The following is a 24,355-nucleotide window of genomic DNA, read 5'->3' on the forward strand; positions in this document are numbered from 1 at the left end:
TTAAAAATTTTTTAGTTGGTAGATGTAAACTTTTATCTATATAGAATGGATAAACAGCAAGGTCCTATTAATTGGCATAGAAAACTATATTCAGTATCCTATTGTAAACCATAACGGAAAAAAATGTATATAAAAAAATAAATGTATATATGTATAACTGAATCACTTTGCTTTACAGCAGTAACTAATACAGCATTGTAAATCAACTATATTTCAATTAAAAAAAATTTTTTTTTTTTTTTAATTTAAGATGACCTCTGATTTAGTTCTGGCTTTTACCATCTGTGAGTCTTTCAGAAAGTCATGTAAATTTTCTGGGCTTCACTTACCCATGTGTAAAATCACAGGGTTTGCCAAAATTTTCCTTCTTACTATCTAGAACCTTAATACTAAGTAGTCTTAGGCTAGATGCTATAAGAAACAAGTCAAATCAACCCCATTATAGCCCTTTACTAGGGTAAAAAGTAATTCATTTTTTACTAGGATAAATTTGTGATAATTAAATGCTTGTTTGGTTAAGAAAGCCTAGATTTAGAAGACTTCTGGTATAAAGTCAACATTTTAAACCTTCAGAAAATTTTTTGGACCTAATGAGAAATGTGTATTTGTTCAAACTATGTTCAGATGAAGATTAAACTTTCATTTTATTCATACATCAAGTATAATCCATGAGATGATCATTAGATATTATAAAATAAATTACTATTTTATATCTTAATATAGGTGAAGAGAACTGGTCTTGTGGTGGTGAAAAATATGAAAATTGTTGGTCTCCACTGTTCAAGTGAAGATTTACATGCTGGGAAAATTGCTCTGATAAAACATGGGTCAAAGCTGAAAAACTGTGATCTCTATTTTTCCAGAAAGCCATGTTCTGCTTGTTTGAAAATGATTGTAAATGGTAAGTGTAGATAAGGCTTTGTTGGGGATTAATAGCATTTATCTGAGAACAAGTCAAATTGCCTAATATAATTTTAAAATATACATATGTATCTGAAGATAGTTTGATATACTGTAAGAAGAAGAATCGGAAAAGATGTACTCTGGTCTCAGCTGTGTCACTAGTTAGGTGACCCTCAGTGTACTGGTAGACTAATACTAGCTACTTTAACAAACACCAACAACATTTCAGTGGCTTAATATATTAGACACTCATCATGCATGTAATAGTCCAGTGCAGGTGTTATCAAACAGCAGCCAGCTATTCTGTGGTTGATGTGTGGGCCTCAGCATCTTCTGTTGTAAGCTCCTGGAATCCCTACTGGCCTCTCCCGTATCTAGAGACAGAGGAGAGCAGGCATGTTTTTGTTTAGTCATTAAGTAGTGTCCGACTCTTTGAATGTTTAAAAAATGTTGCTTTGTTATTGTTGTTTAGCCTCTAAGTCTTGTCTGCTTCTTTTGCGACCTTGTGGGACTGTAGCCCACCAGGCTCCTCTGTCCATGGGATTTCCCAGGCATGAATACTGGAGTAGGTTGCCATTTACTTCTCCAGGGAATCTTCCCACCTCAGGGATCAAACCCGAGTCTCCTGTGTTGGCAGGCGTATTCTTTACCACTGAGCCACTAGGGAAAGCAAGAGAAAGCATACCTGTTTCTTAAAAACCCTGGCCTGGAAGTCACAGACATCATTTTTGTTCGTGTCCATTGTGGGAACTGTAATTCCTGGCTGGGTGGCTGCCTTCCAGTGACTACTCTACCCCTTGGAAGGAGGAACACAAAGAATTAATGTATAGCTATCTATACACAGTGGGCTCCTCTCTAATCTTTGTGTTTATGATTCTGTTTTGCACCTAGGTATGTATCCAGACCATTTTCCTATTTAAAAAATGGTATATCTTTTACATGGGCTTCCCAAGTGGCTAGTGGTAAGGAATCTGCCTGCCAGTGCAGGAGAGTAAAGATCAGATTGGTGGTAAGGGGAGTTCCCTTGAGCTATAGGCACTTCCAGAAGAAGTGGTCACACGGCTAGAGCCTCCTTCAAAGGAGGCCTTCACAGTTACCTTCCAGCCCAAGCCACAGTAAGAGTCTGTAGTAGCAAGGAGTAGATAGAAATGTGCATTTGTTCAACTCAGATGTTTATTATTTTGAATATAGAAAACCTCTGGGCACAATGATAAAAAAATAAATGCCTTTTCTAATGGAAATTATATGAGACATGAGCAAAGGGGTTTCTTTGTTTTAAATACTAATTAATTGATGAACGTTTATGTGTTTCTGTATCCGGCATCTTGTTGTTCAGTTCCAAACACAAATTTAAAACTGTTTTCATGTTTGTTATTCAGTTTTGCTTTCTCTTTTGTAAATTTACTTTCTCCCTTGTCAATTCACATGTGCTCTCAAGAATTTTGATCTCTGTATGTTAAAGATGGGACTCCTTGGTGGCTCAGTGGTAAAGAACCCACCTGCAGTACTGCTGGGTTTGATCCGGCTTCTGGTTTTGATGCAGGTCAGAACACTCGGGCTACAGGGACCTCAGGATCAACTGCATGATATGATGGATTTATCAAGAAAACCCTTAATTTCGGCGGGCATCTGCTAATTACCTTGCATATTTTTTATTTTAGCTGGAGTTAATCGAATTTCATATTGGCCTGCTGACCCAGAAATAAGTTTGCTCACTGAGGCTTCTGGTTTCGAAGACGCAAAGTTAGATGCCAAAGCAGTGGAAAGACTGAAGTCAAACAGTCGGGCCCACGTGTGTGTCTTACTTCAGCCTTTGGTGTGTTACATGGTGCAGTTTGTAGAGGAGACCTCTTACAAATGTGACTTTATTCAAAAAATTTCCAAAACATTGCCAGACACTAACTTTGATTTTTATTCTGAATGTAAACAAGAGAGAATAAAAGAATATGAAATGATATTTTTGGTTTCCAATGAAGAAATGCATAAGCAAATACTGATGACTATAGGTTTGGAGAACTTGTGTGAGAATCCGTACTTTAGCAATCTAAGGCAGAACATGAAAGACCTTGTCCTTCTCCTGGCCGCAGTAGCTTCCAGCGTGCCCAACTTTAAACACTACGGATTTTATTGTGGCAACACCGAACACAGTAATGAAATTCACAATCAAAGTTTGCCACAAGAAATTGCAAGGCACTGCATGATTCAGGCCAGGTTACTGGCATATCGAACTGGTGAGTTACACGCTTAGTTCCTAAATCGGGGTTGATGGGGTCGTATTTGTGTCAGACATAAAGTGGTGTTCATTTCACTTCTGGTAGTGTTTATTGACTCTTAGATACTAAAGTGTTGCTGCTCATACCAATATAGAGAAGTTAGTGAGACCCTTGAGTAGACAACTCTTTCTTAGAGCAGTTTTAGGATTTCTTGTGGCCTATATTGGATGCTGCATTTATAAATCAGGATCTAATTCAGCCCTTTCTGCTGCTTGCTTTTATCATTTCCCAGTTGAATGAGCCCTCCACTGGAGAAAGGACAAAAAGAGAGAGAGAACCAGAATTATTCCTCTTTTTTTAACTACTCAATATTCTATATCTATTCAATATTTAGTAAAAACTTAGAAAAATCTTTAAAATATGAATTTCAAATAACCAGTAGAATCAAAGAAAATTTGGCAGATTCTTCCAATTTCTGATATGTTTTCAAACAGCAAGGGGAGAAATCAAACATTTTTAACTTTATTAAGTTGTACATGAGTATGTATGTGAAGAAGGAAAATATAACTTGGGAATTTTACCTTACCATGATAAAGGGTGGTATCTATATTTCCAGTTACAGAATAGTGTTTTTACATCTTACCAGACATAACATTTTTGAAAGTAGAATGATGATCACTTTTTAAAATGCGACTTTAGAATAGGGAAAAGAAAATGCCGGCAGGAGGAGCAGCAGAGGAATGCCTGGTGAGTGGGCTGTAGTAGGAATTTTAAAATTTATCCCAAGAAGAGAAGGAGGATAGAGAAAATCTTCAGAAAAAGTCCATACAGACACACTGGTCTGCAGTACATGCTCAACAGAGACCTCGGGTTGAAGTAATTTCAGTAAAATGGAGGTTTTCAAAAGGCAGCTTGTCAGGATCACCATAGAAACTTTTATTAAAAGTGAAAGTTTAGTCACAGTCATGTCTGACTCTTTGCAACCCCACAGACTGTAGCCCACCAGGCTCCTCTGCCCATGGGATTTTCCAGGCAAGAATACTGGAGTGGGTTGCCATTTCCTTCTCCAGAGGATCTTCCTGACTCGGGTTGAAGCCAGGTCTCCCACATTGTAGGCAGATGCTTGACCATCCGAGCCACCAGGGAAGTTCTAAGTACAAATGCTCAAATTCTAACCCGGACACACTAAGCCTGGTCCCTGTGAGTGTGTCCTAGGCCTGTGAATTTTTAAAATTCTGCAAGGGATTCCAACATTCAACAGGGTTAATCATCACCTTAAAAGAATTTGATTCTGCTACAGGCACAAAGTGTATGATGCCAAGCAACGGTAGGGCGTCTAATCTTATCTATCTGGTTTAAGTGTGAGTTTTGATTTCTTTTTATGTCCTGTTTTCCGTTACACTAGGTGTTTTCCAAAGCGGACAATCATGCCTTCCTCCTGAACCACACAATGTTGATGATGAAAGTAGGGTGACATAGCCAAGAAGGCTTAACTGTTTCAAATCATAACTCAGCAGTTCTCAACTTTCAGTTGAGGCGATGCTCATGAGAAGTCTAGGTTCCCAACTCTGCTGCCTCCCTTGGCAAGGTTAATTCAGGGGGTTTCCATGGGAGTCAGGAGTCTGCTTTTTGAACAAGCGGCCAATGGTTCTGATGTAGTTGGTCTGTGGACCACACTTGGACAAACCCTGATGTGACCACAGTATTGGGAGTGAAAATAACCACACTTGTGTTCCAGAACAATAGCATAAAGAGTCCTCTGACTTTTGGTGATCAAAGGGTCCGAGGAGTTTGGCTCAGTGATTACAAGTTGACCTTTCCTTCAAGGGTATACAGAGAAAACCCTGTGAATGAGCAGATCCTGGGTAGCAATTTATAGACATGAAAGATTTTTTTTTTTTAAGAAGTTTTACATAAAAATTACAGATGTGAAAAGATTTTTGAGAAATTACCTCATCTGTCATCCAACCTTGAGGGCTGGGTGAAACCTACTCCATTGTATATGGATGAAATTTTATTCCGATTTCAAAAGACATGTAGTAAAGTATATTCTCTTGGTGAAACTAACCTTAGCTAAACAGTGGAGCTTAGTTTAAAAATCATGTTTTGGGGGGCTTCCCTAAGTGGCTCGGTGGAAAGAACCTGCCTGCCAATGTAGGAGACACGACTTCAATCCCTGATCCAGGAAGATCCACATGCCTTGGGACAACTAAGCCCGTATGCTACAACTATTGAACCTGTGCTGTAGAGCCCGGGAGCTGCAGCTGCTGAGCCCATGTGCCCCAGCTCCTGAAGCCTGGGCGACCAAGAGGAGAGCCCATGCTCTGCAACGAGAAGCCACCTCAATGAGAAGCTCTTGCACGGCAACTAGAGAATAGCCCCCACTCACCGCAGTTAGAGAAAAGCTTGGACAGCAACAAAGACCCAGCACAGCCATAAATAAAATTCTAAAAAAAAGAATAATAATAATTTTTTTTAAATCACATTTTTCCCCCTCTTGACAAGATTTAGTCTGTCCTTAGACTGAAACAGAAAAGGTGGCTCCTGGACTAAAAAATAATAATATGAAGAATACTTAGCATCAGTGGTAGGAAAAGTAGACTTGATATGAAGAATTTCTCCGCCCTCCCCCCCCAGCAAACAGATATTCTTATTTCATTAAAATCATATTACTCTGTTTTTTTCATTCAGCAAATGGTTTTTGAGCTTTTACCATGTTAGTCACTGCCCTGAGCTCTCTAGATAAAGTTAATATTTTTAACTTTTAAAATTAAAAACTTGGGATTTGAAGAATTTCTATGAGTTTTTCATTTTTTGTTCCAGATTTATGCATGTATTAAGTACAATTTTACTTAGAGGTTTTCATTTTTAGCTTCTGCAACTTGCCTTAGAAATGAGCATAAAGCCATAATTATGTTCTTTTCTCACCATGTTATATTCTGAAGATCTTGGAAGGCACAAGACTTTGTTTATCCCCAAATCCCTTTGCTGACAGTCTCCGCCTCTAAAGTGCATTCCTGCCACCCTGTTCCTCGGCATCACGCTCCTTTCCTTTTAGCCCAGCACACTGTCTTTGCTTTTAGACTCTTTCTTGTTACCACCTTCCTCCCACACCAGACATGAGCTTCATGAGTGTAGGGACTCAGGTATGCAGGAAACGGAAGTCTTGGTTATGAAATTCTTCATGTCAGAGGGAGGCAAGCAGGTTGGGTGAAGAGACCTAAATCTTAATCACTCACTTTGAATATGTAGAATTTGTATTTTGGTTTTGTATTTTCTGTTTAAGGTTAATAGCTTAAAGAAATACAGCTTTGCCTGTTGCAGAGTAATTAAATTGGTTCTGTAGGGAAATTTTAATCTAATATTTATAACTTCTACCACTTGATTTAGAAACGAGCATCATGTCAACAACTTGGCATTCTTCTCCCCACAAAGTAAACTCTGAAGGTCAGGGAAAGGACATCATTTTGTGTAAATTAAAATTCCTTTCGTGTACCTTCCAGCAATATATGTGTGTGTGTGTGTGTGTGTGTGTGTGTGAAGGCCCATAAGGATATATGTTTATGAGTTTGAACTTTTTTCATAGTAAGAACACATCCATGAAATGTGTTTTCCTTGATAGAGTGCAAAAAATGCTAGGAGAAGACAGATTTGATTGTTGTAAATGGTTATTATATTACACCAAATCCATTAGTTCAGGAACTTCTGTCTTACTTTCATCATCTATTAGAAATAGGTATTTAAAACCTGACTTGGTGGAGATTCAGTAAAGTTACCCTAAAGTCTGGTTACAGCTTTGAAGTCACCCGAGTGTGGGCACTGCTTCTGCAGTGATCTCTGCACATGCATCGTCTGTGACTGGGTTGGCAGTGATACTGTCTATAATGAGTTCATACCTAGCTCCCATAGTCTATGCTTGACAGTATTCTCATACTTTTCCATAATTAGTGAGGTTGTCAAGGATTGCCGCTACATTTATGAAGTGTATTTCAATAAATACATGTTTATTATTTTTGGAAAAACAATCTATTTCTGAAACTAACAGATATTGGTTTTCACTGAGTCACATGCCATGTATCTTTCAGAGGATCATAAAACAGGAGTCGGGGCAGTCATCTGGGCGGAAGGAAAATCTGTAAGTGTGAAATTAATTCTTTATAATTTAAACTTGATTTTGTTTAACATATTTTGATATTAAGTGCATGACATTTTGTTGACCCATGGGGATTCATATTTCTTATTAGGGTATTTGTTTATTAAGTTCTAAAAACATTTGCGCTTTCTTTCAGCAGTTTTCTAGATAGATACATTCATTTAGTAAACCTTCATTCAACTTCCACAGGACAGGGTAGACTCTGTGCCCCCGTGAACAGTGGGGAGTTACAGGCCACACTCCCACCCTTCATGGCCTTACACAGTCTAGTGATGGAGACAGAGGTGAAAAAGAGACCACAGGACAGGGTAGACTCTGTGCCCCCGTGAACAGTGGGGAGTTACAGGCCACACTCCCACCCTTCATGGCCTTACACAGTCTACTGATGGAGACAGAGGTGAAAAAGAGACGGGCATATAACTGTAATCATAACATGACGCCGTGAGAGCATAGAGGAGGCCTCTTGCTCTGCTTGGAGAAATAAGTAAAGCATTCTTGGAGGAGGTCGGGTGCTATTAGTCTTGAAGAATGAGGAGGAGTTCATCAGCAGAGCAAGTTAGTGGGACTCGGAGGGCAACACGCAGAGGTAGTGCGTAAGAATACGGGGAAATGCAAGCGATTTGGTACATTGGAGTCCAGAGTCCTGTGTCTAGTAGAATAGCAAAAACATTAGGCTGCACCGTGAAGAGCTTCATATACCATGGAGAGTTTAGACTTTATCTTTTAGACAGTGGGGATGCCCTAGCATCGCACTAACCAGTAGAAATAAAAAGCAAGCCACATATGTGATTTAAAAGTTCTTAGGAGCCACATTAAAAAAAATAAGAAACAGGTGAATTAATTTTAGGAATATACTTAATCACCTGTTGAGAAATATTACCATTTCAGCATGTAACCAATATAAAAATATTGGTTAATATTTTTAATAAAATATTTTGCATTTGAGGGGAGTATTGAGTCTTCATAATTCTGTGTGTGTTTTATACTTATTTGTTGTTGTTTAGTCACTTCAGTTGGAGAAGGAAATGGCAACCCACTCCAGTGTTCTTGCCTGGAGAATCCCAGGAACGGCGGAGCCTGGTGGGCTGCCGTCTATGGGGTCGCACAGAGTCGGACACGACTGAAGCGACTTAGCAGCAGCAGCAGCAGCAGGCACTTCAGTCGTGTCAGACTCTTCTGCGACCCCATGGACCGTGGCCCCCCAGGCCCCTCTGTCCATGAGTCTCCCAGGCAGGAACCCTGGAGTGAGTTGCTGTTTCCTTCTCCGGGGCATCTTCTGGCCCCTCTCAGTTTGCACTGACCACGTGTGCCCAATGGCCAGTGTATTGGACAGTGCAGTCCAAGAACATCTTCAGTGGGAAAATGACCAGATCTGCATTTTAAAAATAAAGTGGGGCTAGACAGGAAGTAGGGAGATTAAGAAAAGAGATGATGAGGACTTGAAATTATGGGTATGTGTTGAGAAGGAATGGAGCTAGGAGACAGTAAATATGATACTGTTGATACTATCACATGAGTAATTATAATTAATATATTGAAATTTAGTGAGGTTTATGGCATTTTCCAAACTATTATGAACAGGTTTGGTTTATTAAATATTTTACTCTTAGAGTTGATAAAGCATTCATATTAACACCTAATATGCCACTGACCAGGAGAAAGAAAAATGCCACTTATGTAGGAAGTTCTATTATTTATATATATATATATACACACATACACACACATATATACACACACACATACACACAATAGAGGCTCAGTAAACATAAAGATGAAAGGAAAATACATTATTGATTTTCCAACTATATATATAATAGCACATTTTTAACCCCAAACAGAAATTGTTCAAAATATTTTTGGAATTTCTGACTTGCTAACCAGTAGCACAGCACAGAGCATATAATAAATCAACAATAATTTATAATAATATAGAGTACCTGCTCTGTATGGACCACTATAATATAATAGGTGAAAATCCCATGGACGGAGGAGCCTAGTAGGCTGCAGTCCATGAGGTCGCTAAGAGCGACTTCACTTTGACTTTTCCCTTTCATGCATTGGAGAAGGAAATGGCAACCCACTCCAGTGTTCTTGCCTGGAGAATCCCAGGGACGGGGGAGCCTGGTGGGCTGCCGTCTCTGGGGTCACACAGAGTCGGACACGACTGAAGCGACTTAGCAGCAGCAGCAGCAGCAAGGGCCAGAAAGACAGTATAAAACATGGTTTCTGTTCTCTAGGGCCTTATAACCAATCAAGGAGGGATGGCTGAGTCAAGTGAAACAGTTTGTGAATTAAGCTAGTATTTAACTAACTGCTAAAATGAAGGACTGTCTTGATATTATATACTAGAGATGATCAGCCTGCTTGAAATTTAACTTTGACAAGATCACCCTGCTGAAGGAAAATCCAATACTGTATTTTTCTGATGGCTCAGTTTATCACTGTTGTTCATTGTTGAGTCACTAAGTCATGTCCAACTCTTTACGACCCCACGGACTATAGCACTCCAGGCTTCCCTGCCCTTCCCTATCTCCCAGAGTTTGCTCAAACCCATGTCCATCGAGTCAGTGATGCCACCCAGCCGTCTCATCCTCTGTTGTCCCCTTCTCCTCCTGCCCTCAATTCTTCCCAGCATTGGGGTCTTTTCAAATGAGTTACTCTTTGCATCAGGTGGCCACAGTATTGGCACTTCAGCTTCAGTCCTTCCAATGAATATTCAAGATTGATTTCCTATAGGATTGACTGGTTTGAGCTCCTTGCTGTCCACGGGACTCTCTAGAGTCTTCTCTAGCACCACAGTTTGAAAGCATCAGTTCTTCAGCACTCAACCTTCTTTATGGTCCAACTCTCACATCCGTACATGACTACTGGAAAATCCATAGCTTTGACTAGACGGACCTTTGTCAGCCAGGTCTCTGCTTTTTAATATGCTGTCTAGGTTTGCCATAGCTTTATAGTGTATTATGAAAAAGTGAATCCATTATACAAAGTGTGATGCTAGGCTTTAAAGATACAATGTAAGATGCCTTTTCAGAATGTTGAACACAGCTTTGTTGGTTCGCTCACTTTCCATAGAGAAGTTGTGATGGGACAGGCGCCATGTACTTCATAGGATGCGGTTATAACGCTTTTCCTGTTGGATCCGAGTATGCTGACTTCCCGCACATGGACGACAAACAGAAAGACAGAGAAATAAGGAAATTCAGATACATCGTACATGCGGAACAGAATGCCTTAACATTTAGGTATGGAATCCGTTTGCGTGTATATTGTATAAAATGTAGCAAGGGTTAGTTGAAATTAGCTTTCATTTTGCTGTAATTTATTGCCTTTTTAAAAACTCCAAGACATATCCTTTTCAGAAGTATAGCTCCGGTCGTACTTGGTTTTGCTATGTGACCAGAGGCCACTGTCAGGGATCCTCCAGGCCTTCAGATTTATCAAGAAAATCTTTTTTCCTTTCTTCCTTCTCTCTCCAGGATAAAACTGCTTGAAGTGTGTCCTTAGGGTCTTGCATATTTCTGCATTATAAGATCACCTTTGTTTTCTAAATTCTAAACATGTATTTATGAATATATAGATTTTATTATGAACCAAATTGCTTTAACATAGTTTTTGTTAGAGCTTATCGCTGGCATTACCTCCTTCTAACGTTAATTTAGATAATTTCCACAAATATTTCTCAGCATTTACCGTTCAGTGGGTGCTCTTGGGAGATTCAAATCTGTATGAGTCATGGTTTCTGTCCTGAGGAGTTTATAGTCCAGTGTGGGATATAAGACTGTACTCAACCTAACATGGTCAGTTGTGTGGGAAGGGCCAACACAAAGTGGGTGGAAATTCAGGGGCTGCAATAGATGGAGAGGGAGTGTGAGGGAAAACCTTTATGGAGAAACTGGCATTTGAGCTGAGCTTTAAAGCTTTGGTAGGATTGTGGCAATTGAAGATGCTTACCTGAAGGGAAACCATTCTTGCCTGAGGCATAGCAGTGGGCTAGAAGACAGAAAATGCTTGTGTGTTTAGGAACATAGATGTTCCAGTTAGGCTGGACTGCGGGCCAGCTTGGGACTGACAAGGACTTCGAGTTTAGACTTCCTTTGGTAGTAGTGGACAAATGGAAAGACATTGACAGAGCTACAGTAATGATTACTTAGGTTGCAGGTATACAGTTTGAACAGGCTAGATACATACAATTCTGCTTCCTTGGTCCAGGGGAAGAGAATGAGACTCTAAACTGAGGACATGTATGCGGAAGGCTGGTTGGGGAGCATACAACCCAGAGCTTTGTAAACCACAGAACCCGGAAGTACAACTCCTCTATCCTCAGTCCTAAACTACCCCAGCATATGCAAAATTTCACTACACAGGTTTTTTTTCCTTGAACTCTTCATTACAGATTTACTTGCTTCATTTTGTCAAATCCAAGTGTTTGTTAAATTATCCTACGTGAGGTAAAAGCAGTAAGGGAACTATAACTCAAAACAGAACTCTAACATTAATCCATTTAGTAAGCATTTATTAAATATCTCTCAGGCACCAGATGAGAGGTAGACCTTCGGGCTACCACGATGACTTAATGTCTCATCACACATGGCACATTCTCAGGGAAGGCATTAGTTCTGGCCCGTAATTCTGGCTTTATAAAGAGTTTCCTACTTAGAAAGCATTATTCCCTCTGTTTTCATTTCCTTCGTTGTCTAAATACTGAAAATCTTGGCATTGACTAATTCAGCAAGAATAAGGCTTGATCATTATTGTGTATAATGTTGTAAATATATTTCCAAAACGGCTCAGTTTTAATGTTCAAAGATTTTTCTAAAACATAACTTACCCTTTTAGAAACTACCTTCCTAATTTTTTCATACGTATATATATTTTTGTAGGTGTCAAGAAATAAAGCCAGAAGAAAGAAGTATGATTTTTGTGACCAAGTGCCCTTGTGATGAATGTGTACCTTTAATTAAAGGTGCAGGCATAAAACAAATCTATGCAGGGGATGTAGATGTTGGAAAAAAGAAGGCAGACATCTCTTACATGAGATTTGGGGAACTTGAAGGTGTCAGCAAATTTACAGTAAGTAGATACACATTTTTTTCAAATATACTTTGTATTATGTTGATAGCTGTTGTTTAGTCGCTAAGTCATGTCCGACTGTTTTGTGACCCCATGGGCTGTAGCCCACCAGGCTCCTCTGTCCATGGGATTTTCCAGGCAAGAATACTGGAGTAGGTTGTCATTTCCTCCTCCAGGGAATCTTCTCGACCAAGGGATCGAACCCTTGTCTCCTGCATTGGCAGGCGAACTCTTTACCACTGAGCCACCTGGGAAGCCCATGTTGTTAAGTTACTCTGCTGCATATTTTAAATTAGTGATTCTTGCCCTTTTAAAGAGTTTCAACAAAATATTATCATTGAGTTTATTTTTATGCGCAAGCACTTGCCTAGTCACAGATGTTCAGCTTGGGATCTGCCTTATGAATATATATCTCTAGAGAGAGAATTTTACCTTGACCTTGTGCTGTGCTGTGCCAGGCTCTTCTGTCCATGGGGATTCTCCAGGCAAGAATACTGGAGTGGGTTGCCATGCCCTCCTCCAGATCTTCCCAATCCAGGGATCCAACCCAAGTCTCACATTGCAGGTGGATTCTTTACCAGCTGAGCTACCAGGGAAGAACTTGACCTTACAGACCTTGAATTAGTTGGTTCTATAGTGCCATCTGGTGGCTGACAAAAGAAAGTACCTGACCCACCTCTTCCCGCAGCCTTTTTTTAAAATTCAGTAGTTCAGTCGCTTAGTTGTGTCTGACTCTTTGCGACGCTGTGGACTGCAGCATGCCAGGCCTCCCTATCCATCACCAACTCCCAGAGTTTACTCAAACTCATGTCCATTGAGCCGGTGATGCCATCCAACCATCTCATCCTCTGTCGTCCATCCCCTTCTCCTCCCACCTTCAGTCTTTCCCAGCATCAAGGTCTTTTCAAATGAGTCAGTTCTTCACATCAGGTAGCCAAAGTATTGGAGTTTCAGCTTTAGTATCAGTCCTTCCAATGAATATTCAGGACTGATTTCCTTTAGGATGGACTGGTTGGATCTCCTTGCAGTCCAAGGGACTCTCAAGAGTCTTCTCCAACACCACAGTTCAAAAGCATCAATTCTTTGGCACTCAGCTTTCTTTATAGTCCAACTCTCACATCCGTACATGACTACTGGAAAAACCATAGCCTTGTCTAGATGGACCTTTGTTGACAAAGTAATGTCTCTGCTTTTTAATATGCTGTCTCGATTGATCATAACTTTTCTTCCAAGGAGTAAGTGTCTTTTAGTTTCATGGCTGCAGTCACCATCTGTAGTGATTTTGGAGCCCCCCAAAATAAAGTCTGCCACTGTTTCCACTGTTTCCCCATCTACTTGCCATGAAGTGATGGGGCCAGATGCCATGATCTTAGTTTTCTGAATGTTGAGCTTTAAGCCAACTTAAATTCAGTAGTAGATAGTAGTAGATAGAGGTGAACATAGTTTAAAGTTTAAGATTACACAAAAGAAGGGGGCACATACACACGCATGTGCACACACACACACACACATGCATTTCTCAGAGAAAAATCAGGAAAAAATTAGAAGCGATTTGAGCGACTTCACTTTCACTTTTCACTTCCATGCATTGGAGAAGGAAATGGCAACCCACTCCAGTGATCTTGCCTGGAGAATCCCAGGGACGGGGGAGCCTGGTAGGCTGCCATCTATGGGGTCGCACAGAGTCAGACACGACTCAAGTGACTTAGCCTAGCCTAGTATTTGATATTTCCAAAGAACTGCTGAGGTGGTAATTGTTTTGTGGAAAACTCAGAACTTGAATTCCTCATGGTTATTTTTAACTACTCTTGTTTCTAAAAACCTTTCTCTTTTTAGAAATAATCTCAAGCATGCAGAAAAGTGACAAAAATACTACAAAGAATTTTTTTCCAGAAACACTTGAGAGTTAAGTTGTTGCCATGATGCCAAGTCACTCTTAAATACTTTCTTGTGTATTTCCTGAAATAGTAGATTATCCTACATAACCACAATACAACCACAGAACTCAGGAAATTTTCATTGATATGTTGCTACCATTTAATCCACAGAGTTCAGTCAGGGTTTACCAGTTGTCCCAATAAAGTTCTTTATAGCAAAAGGATCCTGTCCAGAATTATGTGTTACTTTTTAATGATAATTCTGGCACTTAATATAACTTTTATATGCTATAGTTTGCAGTAAGTACAAAAGATATAATAGTACTGTTTATAGATTTCAACTTGACTTTTCTGTGTCCAGAGTGCCTGGAATATATAAAGTACCTAAAAAATACTCACTAAACCATATATATAAGAGTCTCTAAGAATATTGATCCTTAATCCAGCAGTCATATCATTCAGGGTCATCCAGAGTTGTTATTAGGGCTTGGGTGGTATGACACACTTACTTTTCTCACTGTTTTAAGTTGTTTTGATATTTGAAAGCACAATGCTGAAATGCTACTTATTAAAACCTTCTTAAACATATACATAAAATGTTTGTGTCCTTTTATAGTGGCAACTGAATCCATCAAGAACTGGTGTTCTTGAGCAAAATGAGCCTGAAAGCAGAGAGAGTAAGTATCTACAAGTCCTTTATTGAGGTTGACTTCGTTGCTAAGAAAAGAAAAATAGTGACTTATAATGATCAGGTGTTGGAAATTGCTGTGGTTGGAGGTGGAGCATATTCTTTTTGCAGATTAGATTTTTGCCATTCAGTTTGTGCACAAACACTTGTGTATCGACTATATGCTAGATGTCATGGGAAGTGCTGATGAATGAGTAGTCCTATGGACTCTGCAGTTTAATACAAATAATCATGCACAAATTGAATTTATAAGTTAAATTTATATGAGACTATAGGCAACAGTGCTCTTCTATACCAAAACAAAAGCCTTTTGGGCAGTTAGAAAGAAAAAAATACATCTAATTAATACAGATGGAACCAGGGCCAAATTATGAGGCTTTGTACATTCTTGTTAGAGTAAAGCCACATTAGCTCAGATTGGCCAGAGAATGGAAATATCCTGGTTATTTTAATAATCTAATTAAGAGTCATCACAGTTACCATAAATGAATTACTAGTCTTCAGAGTTTTACTGTTTATATATTAACACATATTTTTAATGCAATATAGTCTTTAGGAGACCTTGCAATTCCTCATGCATATTATTTTAAATATTAATTATTACTGTACAATATTATTTTAAAATATTAGTTGTTATCTTTGTTTGGATTCAAGGTAAGTAGAAGTTCAATATAATAAGTAAAATTTTCTTGATAATAACAATGATTTGATTACTCTGAAAAATCAGTAAATATGAAAGTCTTTATGAAAATAATGTCTATGTGAATATCCTGATTTTCTGTGTTCTAACTTAGCTTTATTTTATTCAAGTAGTGAAATTTTAATTTGCAGTCAGGAAAAAAAGTATATATCCACTCCAACTTTCTTTTTAAAAATTTATCAGGGGGAAAAAAAGTGGTTAAAGATAAAAGGAAATGAAAAAATATGGATCTGATTGAAGAGTATGTATTCAATAATAGTGTTCGAGCGGGGTGAGTTAATAATTCCCTGTTGTTAGGGAGAAGACACAAAAAAGCATTAAACATAAAAAATGAATTCATTTATCTGTGTTAAAATAAAGAATATCTGTTTGTCAAAGATAGCATTAAAAGAGTACAAAGGCAAGCCATGAAAGAGGAGGTTTTTGCCACTTACAATCAAGAGTCTTGTAGCCAGGATTCCCTGTCCCTAGATCACTAAGGAAGGGGAGACGTGCTATCGGGGGGTGTCCTGAGACGAGAAGGAGGGGTCGTGGTGGTGAGGGGGTGAGAGGAGAGCTTTCATTTTGCTGGCAGCGCTTTATTTCTTGACCTGGGTGATGGTTAAATGTGTTTGCTTTATGACCGTCCACTGAACTGCAGGTTTGTGTTTTGTATGTATTTTTTAACAAATACATATTTGTTAAAAAAATTTGTTAATATAATATATAATGTATTTTTGTATGTATTTTTATATCAGTAAATAATATCCTTATCTGTTTTTCAATTTTATAAGAGCTTGATTGAGGTATAATCTATATACCATAAATTTACCCTTTTAAAGTACTGAATTGGGTGGGTTTTGGTAGATTCAGAGTTCTATAACCATCGCCACTGCCTAATTTCAGAATTTTCCATCAGCTCAAAAAGAATCCTCTTGCCCGTTTATTAGTCATCCCTGTTTCCTCCTACCTCCAGCCCCAGGCTACCACGAATCTACTTTGGTTATTTGGATTCATATATTCTGGCCATTGATTTTAGATCGTTCCTCTTTTCTCATATATACATTCACTGCTGTATATTTCTCTCTAGCATTTCTTCCACCGAATGCTACAAATTTTGATAAGTTGTGTTTTATTTAGTTCAAAATTTCAAAATATTTAAAAATTGATCTTGAGTTTTTTGTTTTTTTTTCTTTTTTTTTTTACTCATTTGTTATTTAGCAATGTATTATTTAACTTCCACATATATTTTGGGATTTTCCAGTTATGTTTCTACTAGTCATTTCTAGTTTAATTATATTGTGGTCTGAGAGCAGACACTGTATGCTTTCTATCCTTTTGAATTTATTAGGGTGTGTTTTATGGCCCAGAATGTGGTCTCTCTTGGTGAACATTCCATGCGAGATTAAGAATAATGTGTATTCTGCTATTGTTGGATGAAGTAGTCCATGGCTGTCAATTATATACAGTTGATTAATGGTTGAGTTCATTTGAGAATTGGGTACAAGATAGTTTCAGGTATTTCACAACAGAAGAAACACAGACATCTAATAAACACATGAAAAAATGCTCAAGCTCATTAGCAGTCATGGAAATGCAAATTAAAATCACTGCAACAATGTTTACACCCCTACTGCTGTACCTACTGCTGCTGCTGCTAAGTCGCTTCAGTCGTGTCCGACTCTGTGTGACCCCATAGACGGCAGCCCACCAGGCTCCCCCGTCCCTGGGATTCTCCAGGCAAGAACACTGGAGTGGGTTGCCCTTTCCTTCTCCAATGCGTGAAAGTGAAAAGTGAAAGTGAAGTCGCTCAGTCGTGTCCGACTCTTCGCGACCCCATGGACTGCAGCCTACCAGGCTCCTCTGCCCATGGAATTGTCCAGGCAAGAGTACTGGAGTGGGGTGCCAGAGTTGCAGAATTCAAGTTTGAGGACACCAAGTGCTAGTGAGGAGGTGGATCCTTAGAAACTTTTGTATATTGCTGGTTGGACTGAAAATGCATACAGCCACCTTGGGAAAGCAGTTTAATGTTATCTTTGTAAAACTGAAGATGTGTCTATTCCATGACCCAGCAATCTGACCTCTAAGCATATACCCTAGGAAAATTCTTACATGTTTTGTAGAAAAGACAGAGACAGATAATTCATCGCAACATTGCTCTTAAAAGCAAAAACTGGAACTACCACAAAAATTTATCTGTGGAAATTAAAATATTACAGTGGAATATTATAAAGCAGTGAAAGTAAAATGAACTACAGCTACATTCTTAAACATGGGTGGATCTTAGAAATATAATGCTGAATGAAAAAATCAAGTTTCGGAAGACTAAATACATTATAAGGCAATGTCTATGTAAGTTCAGCAAGAAGGCAGTGTATTGGTTAGTACATGTGGCAGAATTATTTTTAAGAAGCAATGGAATGATCAACGATTCAGCGCAGTGGTTACCTCTAAATAAGGGGTATAGAGGGATGGGATTAGGCTGGGGGGCACCCGAGAGGTGGTACCATTCTAGTTTTGGGGTTGGGTGGTAGGTTCTTGAGCAAACTCTGGGAAAGAGTGGAGGACAGAGGAGCCTGGGGTGAAAGAGTTGGACACGGCTTAGCGACTGAGCACCAACAAAGTAGGTTCTTGAGTGTTAATTTATTATTAGGCTTTAGGACTCCCATCTGTATCACACACAGTTTTCTTTTTTTTAATGTTTCCAATATTACATAATAAGAGAGAAAGCTTTCCAGATCTATTCTCCCTGCACCCTGATGCAGGTGTCCTTAAGACTAGGAAGAGTGAGGTGAGCACAGAGGCTTGGAGGGCAGGCAGATCCCTGGAAAGACAGAAAGCAGCAGGATAAAAGGAGACTCTCAGAGGTGGTGGGTATACTTACCATCTTAAGGGTGGTGGTGGTTTCTCAGATGTGTGCTTGTGTTGAAACCCATCACACTGTGCACTTTACACGCACACAGTGTGGTCCCAGGAAAGCCAGGGAAATCGGGTCATGGGGCGAGGTGGAAGCCAGGCCCGTCTCCCACATGACCAAGGCGGTGAGTCCGCTTGCCTTCCGGCGGGGGCTGTGTCCGCTCACACCTCGCTGCCCCACAGACGACTCCCTTCTCTCCCTGGACAACACACGGGTCATTTTGTCTTCTCCAGCCTAACAGTAATAACTTTGCCCCCCAAAAAGTTTTGTGAATTGTTGTCTATACACTGTCGATGAATCCAGTTTGTAAAAGGTCAGATACATTGTGTCAGCTGTGAGTGACTTACCTAGAATCTGTTCTTTAACAGTTGAGAATTTTAAAGATAAAATCAATATGCCCTTTTAAATTTTTATTTTTTAAATATTCCTCTTTAGCTTAAGCATTGTTTTGATCTTACAGCTTCTGACTTTAACAAATGCTCGTTTCTTTGAAGTGACATTTTCCTGACGTTAAGTTATTCTTGACCGTCAGATGGCGTGTTGGGGTCCGTAGCCCTGGATGAAGAACCGCACCAGAACAAGAAGCTGCGTCTTGCAAACCACTAAGAAGTCTTGTCTGAACAAGGAGTGAAGGCCTCAAGAATTTTTATTGCACTTTTAAAATCCAGCCTTGTTAACTCAGAAAATAAGAATGGATTTTGTAAATAGTTGAAAAAAATTTTTAAAGGAAGCTAATTTATTATTAGCATACGAATGATACTAAGGAGAATATTTTTATTTAGATTTATTTGTATGTTTTCCAGAGTATAGTGATGTGTTCTTTTCTTACACTGAAGCAGGTGTCAATCATTTCAAGAGACCAGTTCAGTCGGCTACAGGGATTGGTTTCTCCTGGTCTTAGCTTTAGGGGATCCAGTCTGAAAGGGGCTGGTTCATTGGAGGTCATATCTCAGCAGAGAAGTACACACCTTTTCAGAAATATTAATCCCTTTGGATTATGAAGGTGATAATTAGTAATCTACTCCAGGGAAATAAACAGCAACCTGACCATTTTTAAGTCAATGTGTGACTCACCAAAAGGCCCCATTTATACCCAAAGCTTTCTGGTAATCAGAATTTACTTGATTAGCCTGGAGTCATAAAAATGAATTTGGTGGACCTGCTCTCCATTATAAAAGTGTATTCCTAACAAGGTTATTCATTTTTTTTTTCAGTCTTTCAGTGTGTAAAAATCATGATCACTTGTTGGACTGATTCAGGGCAGCAATAGGAAGATAGCATTATTCTTGGACAATATTATTCTCTGATCTCACTGACTCTTGAAACCACTAACAAGAGAAGAAATATTTTAGTCTGGAATTCATTCATAAATGCTGCCCATTATCCCCTCCATATAATTAGAGCGTTTCAGGGCTCTGAATGGAAGGCCTTATAAAAACATTTGCAAACCTTAAGAATACTGAAAGCCTTGTCAGTGAACATGACAGTCAGTTCAGTTATTTTCCAGATTGCTCTTCATGAGTCCTCTCATTTTTTATTTGTTGAGGAAACTTTCAGAAAATTAGCCCAAAGATGAAGGCACAGCTTTGTACTTTCCTGGAGATAGGGAGGGAGCCGCATGGCTGGTGGCCCGCAGGCGGCCCTGGGGTGTGATGGGTTCTGTGCGGGGAGTCAGCTTCACCTGGGCTGTCACCCACTTTCTCCCCGGGGCCTCTCGTATCCTCACAGGGCCTCCTACCAGCCTTAGGAGAGTGCACAGGCCACCCCACATGTGGGCCGGTGCCCCTGTTTGGACAGCAGCCCGCTTAGCCTGTGTTGTGTGTGTAAATTTTTTTTTTTAACTGCTGAATCTAGTGCCTGCAACAGCGTCTGGCACGTGACAGGCATTCAATAAATATTTGTTGACTGAATGACTGCTGGACACTGGCTAGACCCTGGAGATGAGACGTGTAAGAAATGCTCCCTGACCTCAAGAAGCTTGCAGTCTAGTGACAGATGTAAGCGTAAAGTCACGTGTTAATAATAGTGCTTCTCAGAGTGGGGTCCCTGGACCAACAGCGTTAGCCTCATCTGGGGACTTGTTAGAAGTGCACATTGTTAAGCCCTAACCCAGACCTGTTGAATCAAACACCAGGGCTGCAGCCAGCATTCCCTGAAGGTGACTCTGATGACCTTCAAGGTTGAAAACTGCCCTGTGGATGTAACTGAAGGAACAGTGGTGGAAGGAACACACAGGAGGACAGGCAGACACTCGGGTGAGTCACGGGAGAAGGGCCTGTAGAAGTGGAGGCTGCGTAGAAGTGGAGGCCCTGAAGGGGCTGCAGGGAGTGGGCCGGCAAACAGTGGGGGTGAGATGAACATCTGAGAAAGTAATGGAGATGGGTGGTCACCCTGGGAAGTAGGAAAGGGAAGCGATTGGGAACTCATGCAAAGATTGCTAACCTGCACCAGGAGCCCCCTGGGTCAGCAACAGCGCTGCCTGAACCTAGTCACCCACAGTCAAGAGGGCTCACCCCTCAGGCTGAGAAATCGGAACTTGCCCTTAAAAATACATCACCATTAATTTCAAAGATTGGGAAGACAAGAGTAAATGTATAATTTGAAAAAGAGCTCTACATTTGATTACTGCCAAGGACAGCAGCCACGCCGACTGGAGGTGGGGTGAGTGCAGGTCTGGCTCGGCGCTCGGCTGTCAGGTGGGGAGTGTGAGGGTTCACCTGTATCTAATCACTGCCAGCACTTTTTCTTTTATTCGGCTTTTCCATGGGTTTCTCTTCCTCGGTTACTTAATGAGTTTGAGAATATACCTTCTCATAAATCTTCCTCGGTTTATGCATGAACAGTTGAGCTTTCAGATCTACCACAGCAGTCTGCTTTTAACCCACTTTAGAGCTATGTTTTGAAGTTCTGGTATTGCCAAGAGTGGCCGCTTAGCATTGAGCTGCGGCTGTTACTACTGCTTCTTAAGTCAAGGAACAGTTTAGAACCTTCATTTCATGTGTTATATTAAGGGGTTTTTCTGTGATCATTTAAAATTATTACATATTTTTTACATATAAGAAAAGTGAAAAGCCCTAATAATCAGTACCAGTTGAAAACAAGGCCTGTTTAAATGGAATACCCTTTAGAAATGCGCCCATAAAATGTGTTTACCCTATTCAACTACTGCACTTAAACAGACTCAGATTTCAAAGGAACTTAGATCTCATCTATTTAGAATACTCCTCTGCAGAACTGGAAGCACAAGTGTCCAGAAGGTGAATGATTTCTTAAAGTCTAGCTCAGGATGTCACAAGGGCCTAAAATCATATCAGCTTTGGTTTTTTTCTCTTTACATTTTCAGTTTTGTTTTCAATGTCCGTGCTCATTTGTCCTGTACCTGTTGACGTATTAGCTGATTTTAACATGTATGTGACAGTAATAAAAGACTTCTATCGTTGTAAATTAAGTCATTTTTTAAGTAAAATTACACCTACACATTTAAAATGAGCTTTGACCCTTTCTTTGGAACAGTAAGACCCCCTCTGTCTTCTGTATCACCCCTCCCCAGAGGCCACCAGGCTCAAGGATTTTAGCTGATTGACTTTGTATTTGTCTCCAAATCACATGTTTCTTAATAGTGTTTCAGTTTTAAGTATTTTCTTTTGAATTTCCATCATGGAAGGGCTTGCTTTCACCTCCTTCTCCTCAGCACACACTTCCATCTCTCCATCTTCCTAATATTCTTTCAATTTGGTTGCATCAGTATTCATCGTTTGGTATTATGGCTGTAAGTGCTACGCACAGCTATATCACGTTATGTACTGTGATGACTTTCTGGATAAAATGTATTTTCGTGCATTTCAAGTTTGTTTTTTCTGTGTGGGGCTGTGGGGACCTTGGTTTTGTATATTTCATTGCTAACCTGTAACCAAACCCTTCTCCCAGCTGTGTAACCTTCTCTCCCTACTCAAGCACATTGGGCATCCTAAAAAGCTTTTCTTGTTGAAGAAGTGCCTCCCAGAGCCTCTGACCACCTCCCACCTGGCTGATCAGTCACTGGACCTTCTGCACTGCTGTCTTCCCGGGTTCTCCCTCCGCGGCGCTCCTGGGGTGGGGGAGGGTGGGGACGGAGGCATCCTCCACCTTCTTGAACTGGTACCCCCAGAATCCAGACTTTTTCTCAGTTGGGCGGGCATATCTTTCAGAAGGTCCCTGAGAAAAGGTACATGATGGTGAGATGACTGTCAGAACAGATGTTGCTGGGGAACAGTTTCAATGCTGTGAGTATCTGTGAATGTCTTTATTCTGCCCTCAATTTAGATAGTTTGTTGGGTGTAGAATTCTAGAATAACCACCACCCCCGCCCGGCCCCGCACCCCACCTCACAATTCTGAAGGCCTTGTTTCATGATCCTGGTTACACTACTGGAATGAGTTTCAAGGTTTGGGCTGTCAATCAGACTCACGAGATTCAACGAGGGCTGCTGGGCAACATCTTTCAGGACAGTATAGAGCAGAGCACAGCCTCGTGCAACGCAGCGCGTTCCCGGGCAGAGCCTCTGACTGTCCTCACTGAGTCCTCTGTTCTGTCTGTCCTGAGCTTATGTTTAACAGAGAAAGCCAAAACTTCACTCTCATGTTATGATTTCAGGGGCATAAACAGAGGTAAATTAATATGTTTACTTCTCTGCTTTCATATTTTCTGTAATGTTTTGGCTTTAAGCATGAAATTCCTTTCCTGCAGTCATTTAAAAAAATTAATGTATTTAGTATAAATGGGCTCAGTTGCTTGAGTCGTGTCTGACTCTTTGCGACCCTATGGACTGTAGCCTGCCAGGCTCCTCTGTCCATGGGATTCTTCAGGTTCCTCTCTCCATGGGAGTGGGTTGCCATGCCCTTGTCCAGGGGACCTTCCCAACCCAGGGATCGAACCCACGTCTCCTGCATTGCAGGCAGATTCTTTATCGCTGAACCACTGGGGAAGCCCATTTAGTACAAATAGCCACCCTCTAATATTATGTCTCTTTCCCCTGGGGATAAGCCCCAAAGATACTGTGTCAGAGGAGTATGTGTTCTTCTGCTGAGGGCTATTTTTTAGATGATGAAGGTGAGGAAGGCATACCTGAGAAATACAGATTTTCTAAAACACAATCTTTGGGGATAAAGAATTAAAATCTATTCAACACCACTATAGCATTTGGGTGTCTTTCTATTTGTTATTTCTGATTATATATTTTAAAAGGCTTGAAAACAGAAAACACATGTATTTTGGTTCATATTAAACATCTGCTGGAATTGGTCCACTAGGTGGCTTCAGGCTCAAGTTTACTTGCACAGTATATTATCTGATAGAGTTGATGCCTCAAATATACAAAGAACTCATAAAAGTCAACTTAAATAGAACAAAGCACCCAGTTTAAAAAAATGAGCAGGGGATCTGAAGAGACAAATTTTCCAAAGAAAATATACAGATGATCAATGGGCACATGAAAAGATGCTCAGGATCACTCATCAGAGAAACGCAAATCAAATCACAAGAAGATACCATCTCACAGCTGTCAGAATATTCTGTTATCAAAAACACAATAACAGATGACAACAGAGAAAAGGCAACCATTTTTCACTCTTGGTGGGAAGGAAATTGGTATAGTCACTGTGGAAAAAATTGGAAAAAAAGTATGGCTATTTCTCAAAAGAAATTAAAAATAGATCTACCATATATTTTAGGAATTCCAATTCTGGTTATTTATCTGAAAAGAATCAAAACAATTATAAGAAAATATATCTGCACCTCTACAATCACAGCAGCATTATTTACAATAGCCAACCCAAGAGCCCATTAATGGATAAATACATACATACCTATGC

The 24,355-nt window shown here is 40.0% G+C and overlaps 1 protein-coding gene across 2 annotated transcripts in view; it reads left to right on the plus strand.

Moving 5' to 3' along the window:
• Window positions 1-21,950, plus strand: part of CDADC1 (cytidine and dCMP deaminase domain containing 1) — a 30,222-nt gene extending 8,272 nt beyond the window's left edge. For both annotated transcript variants that reach the window (XM_055542140.1, XM_055542141.1), the window contains 7 exons: window positions 724-901; window positions 2,565-3,134; window positions 7,202-7,251; window positions 10,348-10,517; window positions 12,156-12,345; window positions 14,839-14,899; window positions 19,039-21,950. In XM_055542140.1, coding sequence (XP_055398115.1) covers window positions 724-901; window positions 2,565-3,134; window positions 7,202-7,251; window positions 10,348-10,517; window positions 12,156-12,345; window positions 14,839-14,899; window positions 19,039-19,112 — 1,293 coding nt within the window. In that variant the 3' untranslated portion in view covers window positions 19,113-21,950. The remainder of the gene's footprint in view (window positions 1-723; window positions 902-2,564; window positions 3,135-7,201; window positions 7,252-10,347; window positions 10,518-12,155; window positions 12,346-14,838; window positions 14,900-19,038) is intronic.
• The last annotated feature ends 2,405 nt before the right edge of the window (window positions 21,951-24,355 follow it).

This window comes from Bubalus kerabau, chromosome 12 (genome assembly GCF_029407905.1).
Source record: "Bubalus kerabau isolate K-KA32 ecotype Philippines breed swamp buffalo chromosome 12, PCC_UOA_SB_1v2, whole genome shotgun sequence".
Taxonomy (NCBI): Eukaryota; Metazoa; Chordata; class Mammalia; order Artiodactyla; family Bovidae; genus Bubalus; species Bubalus kerabau.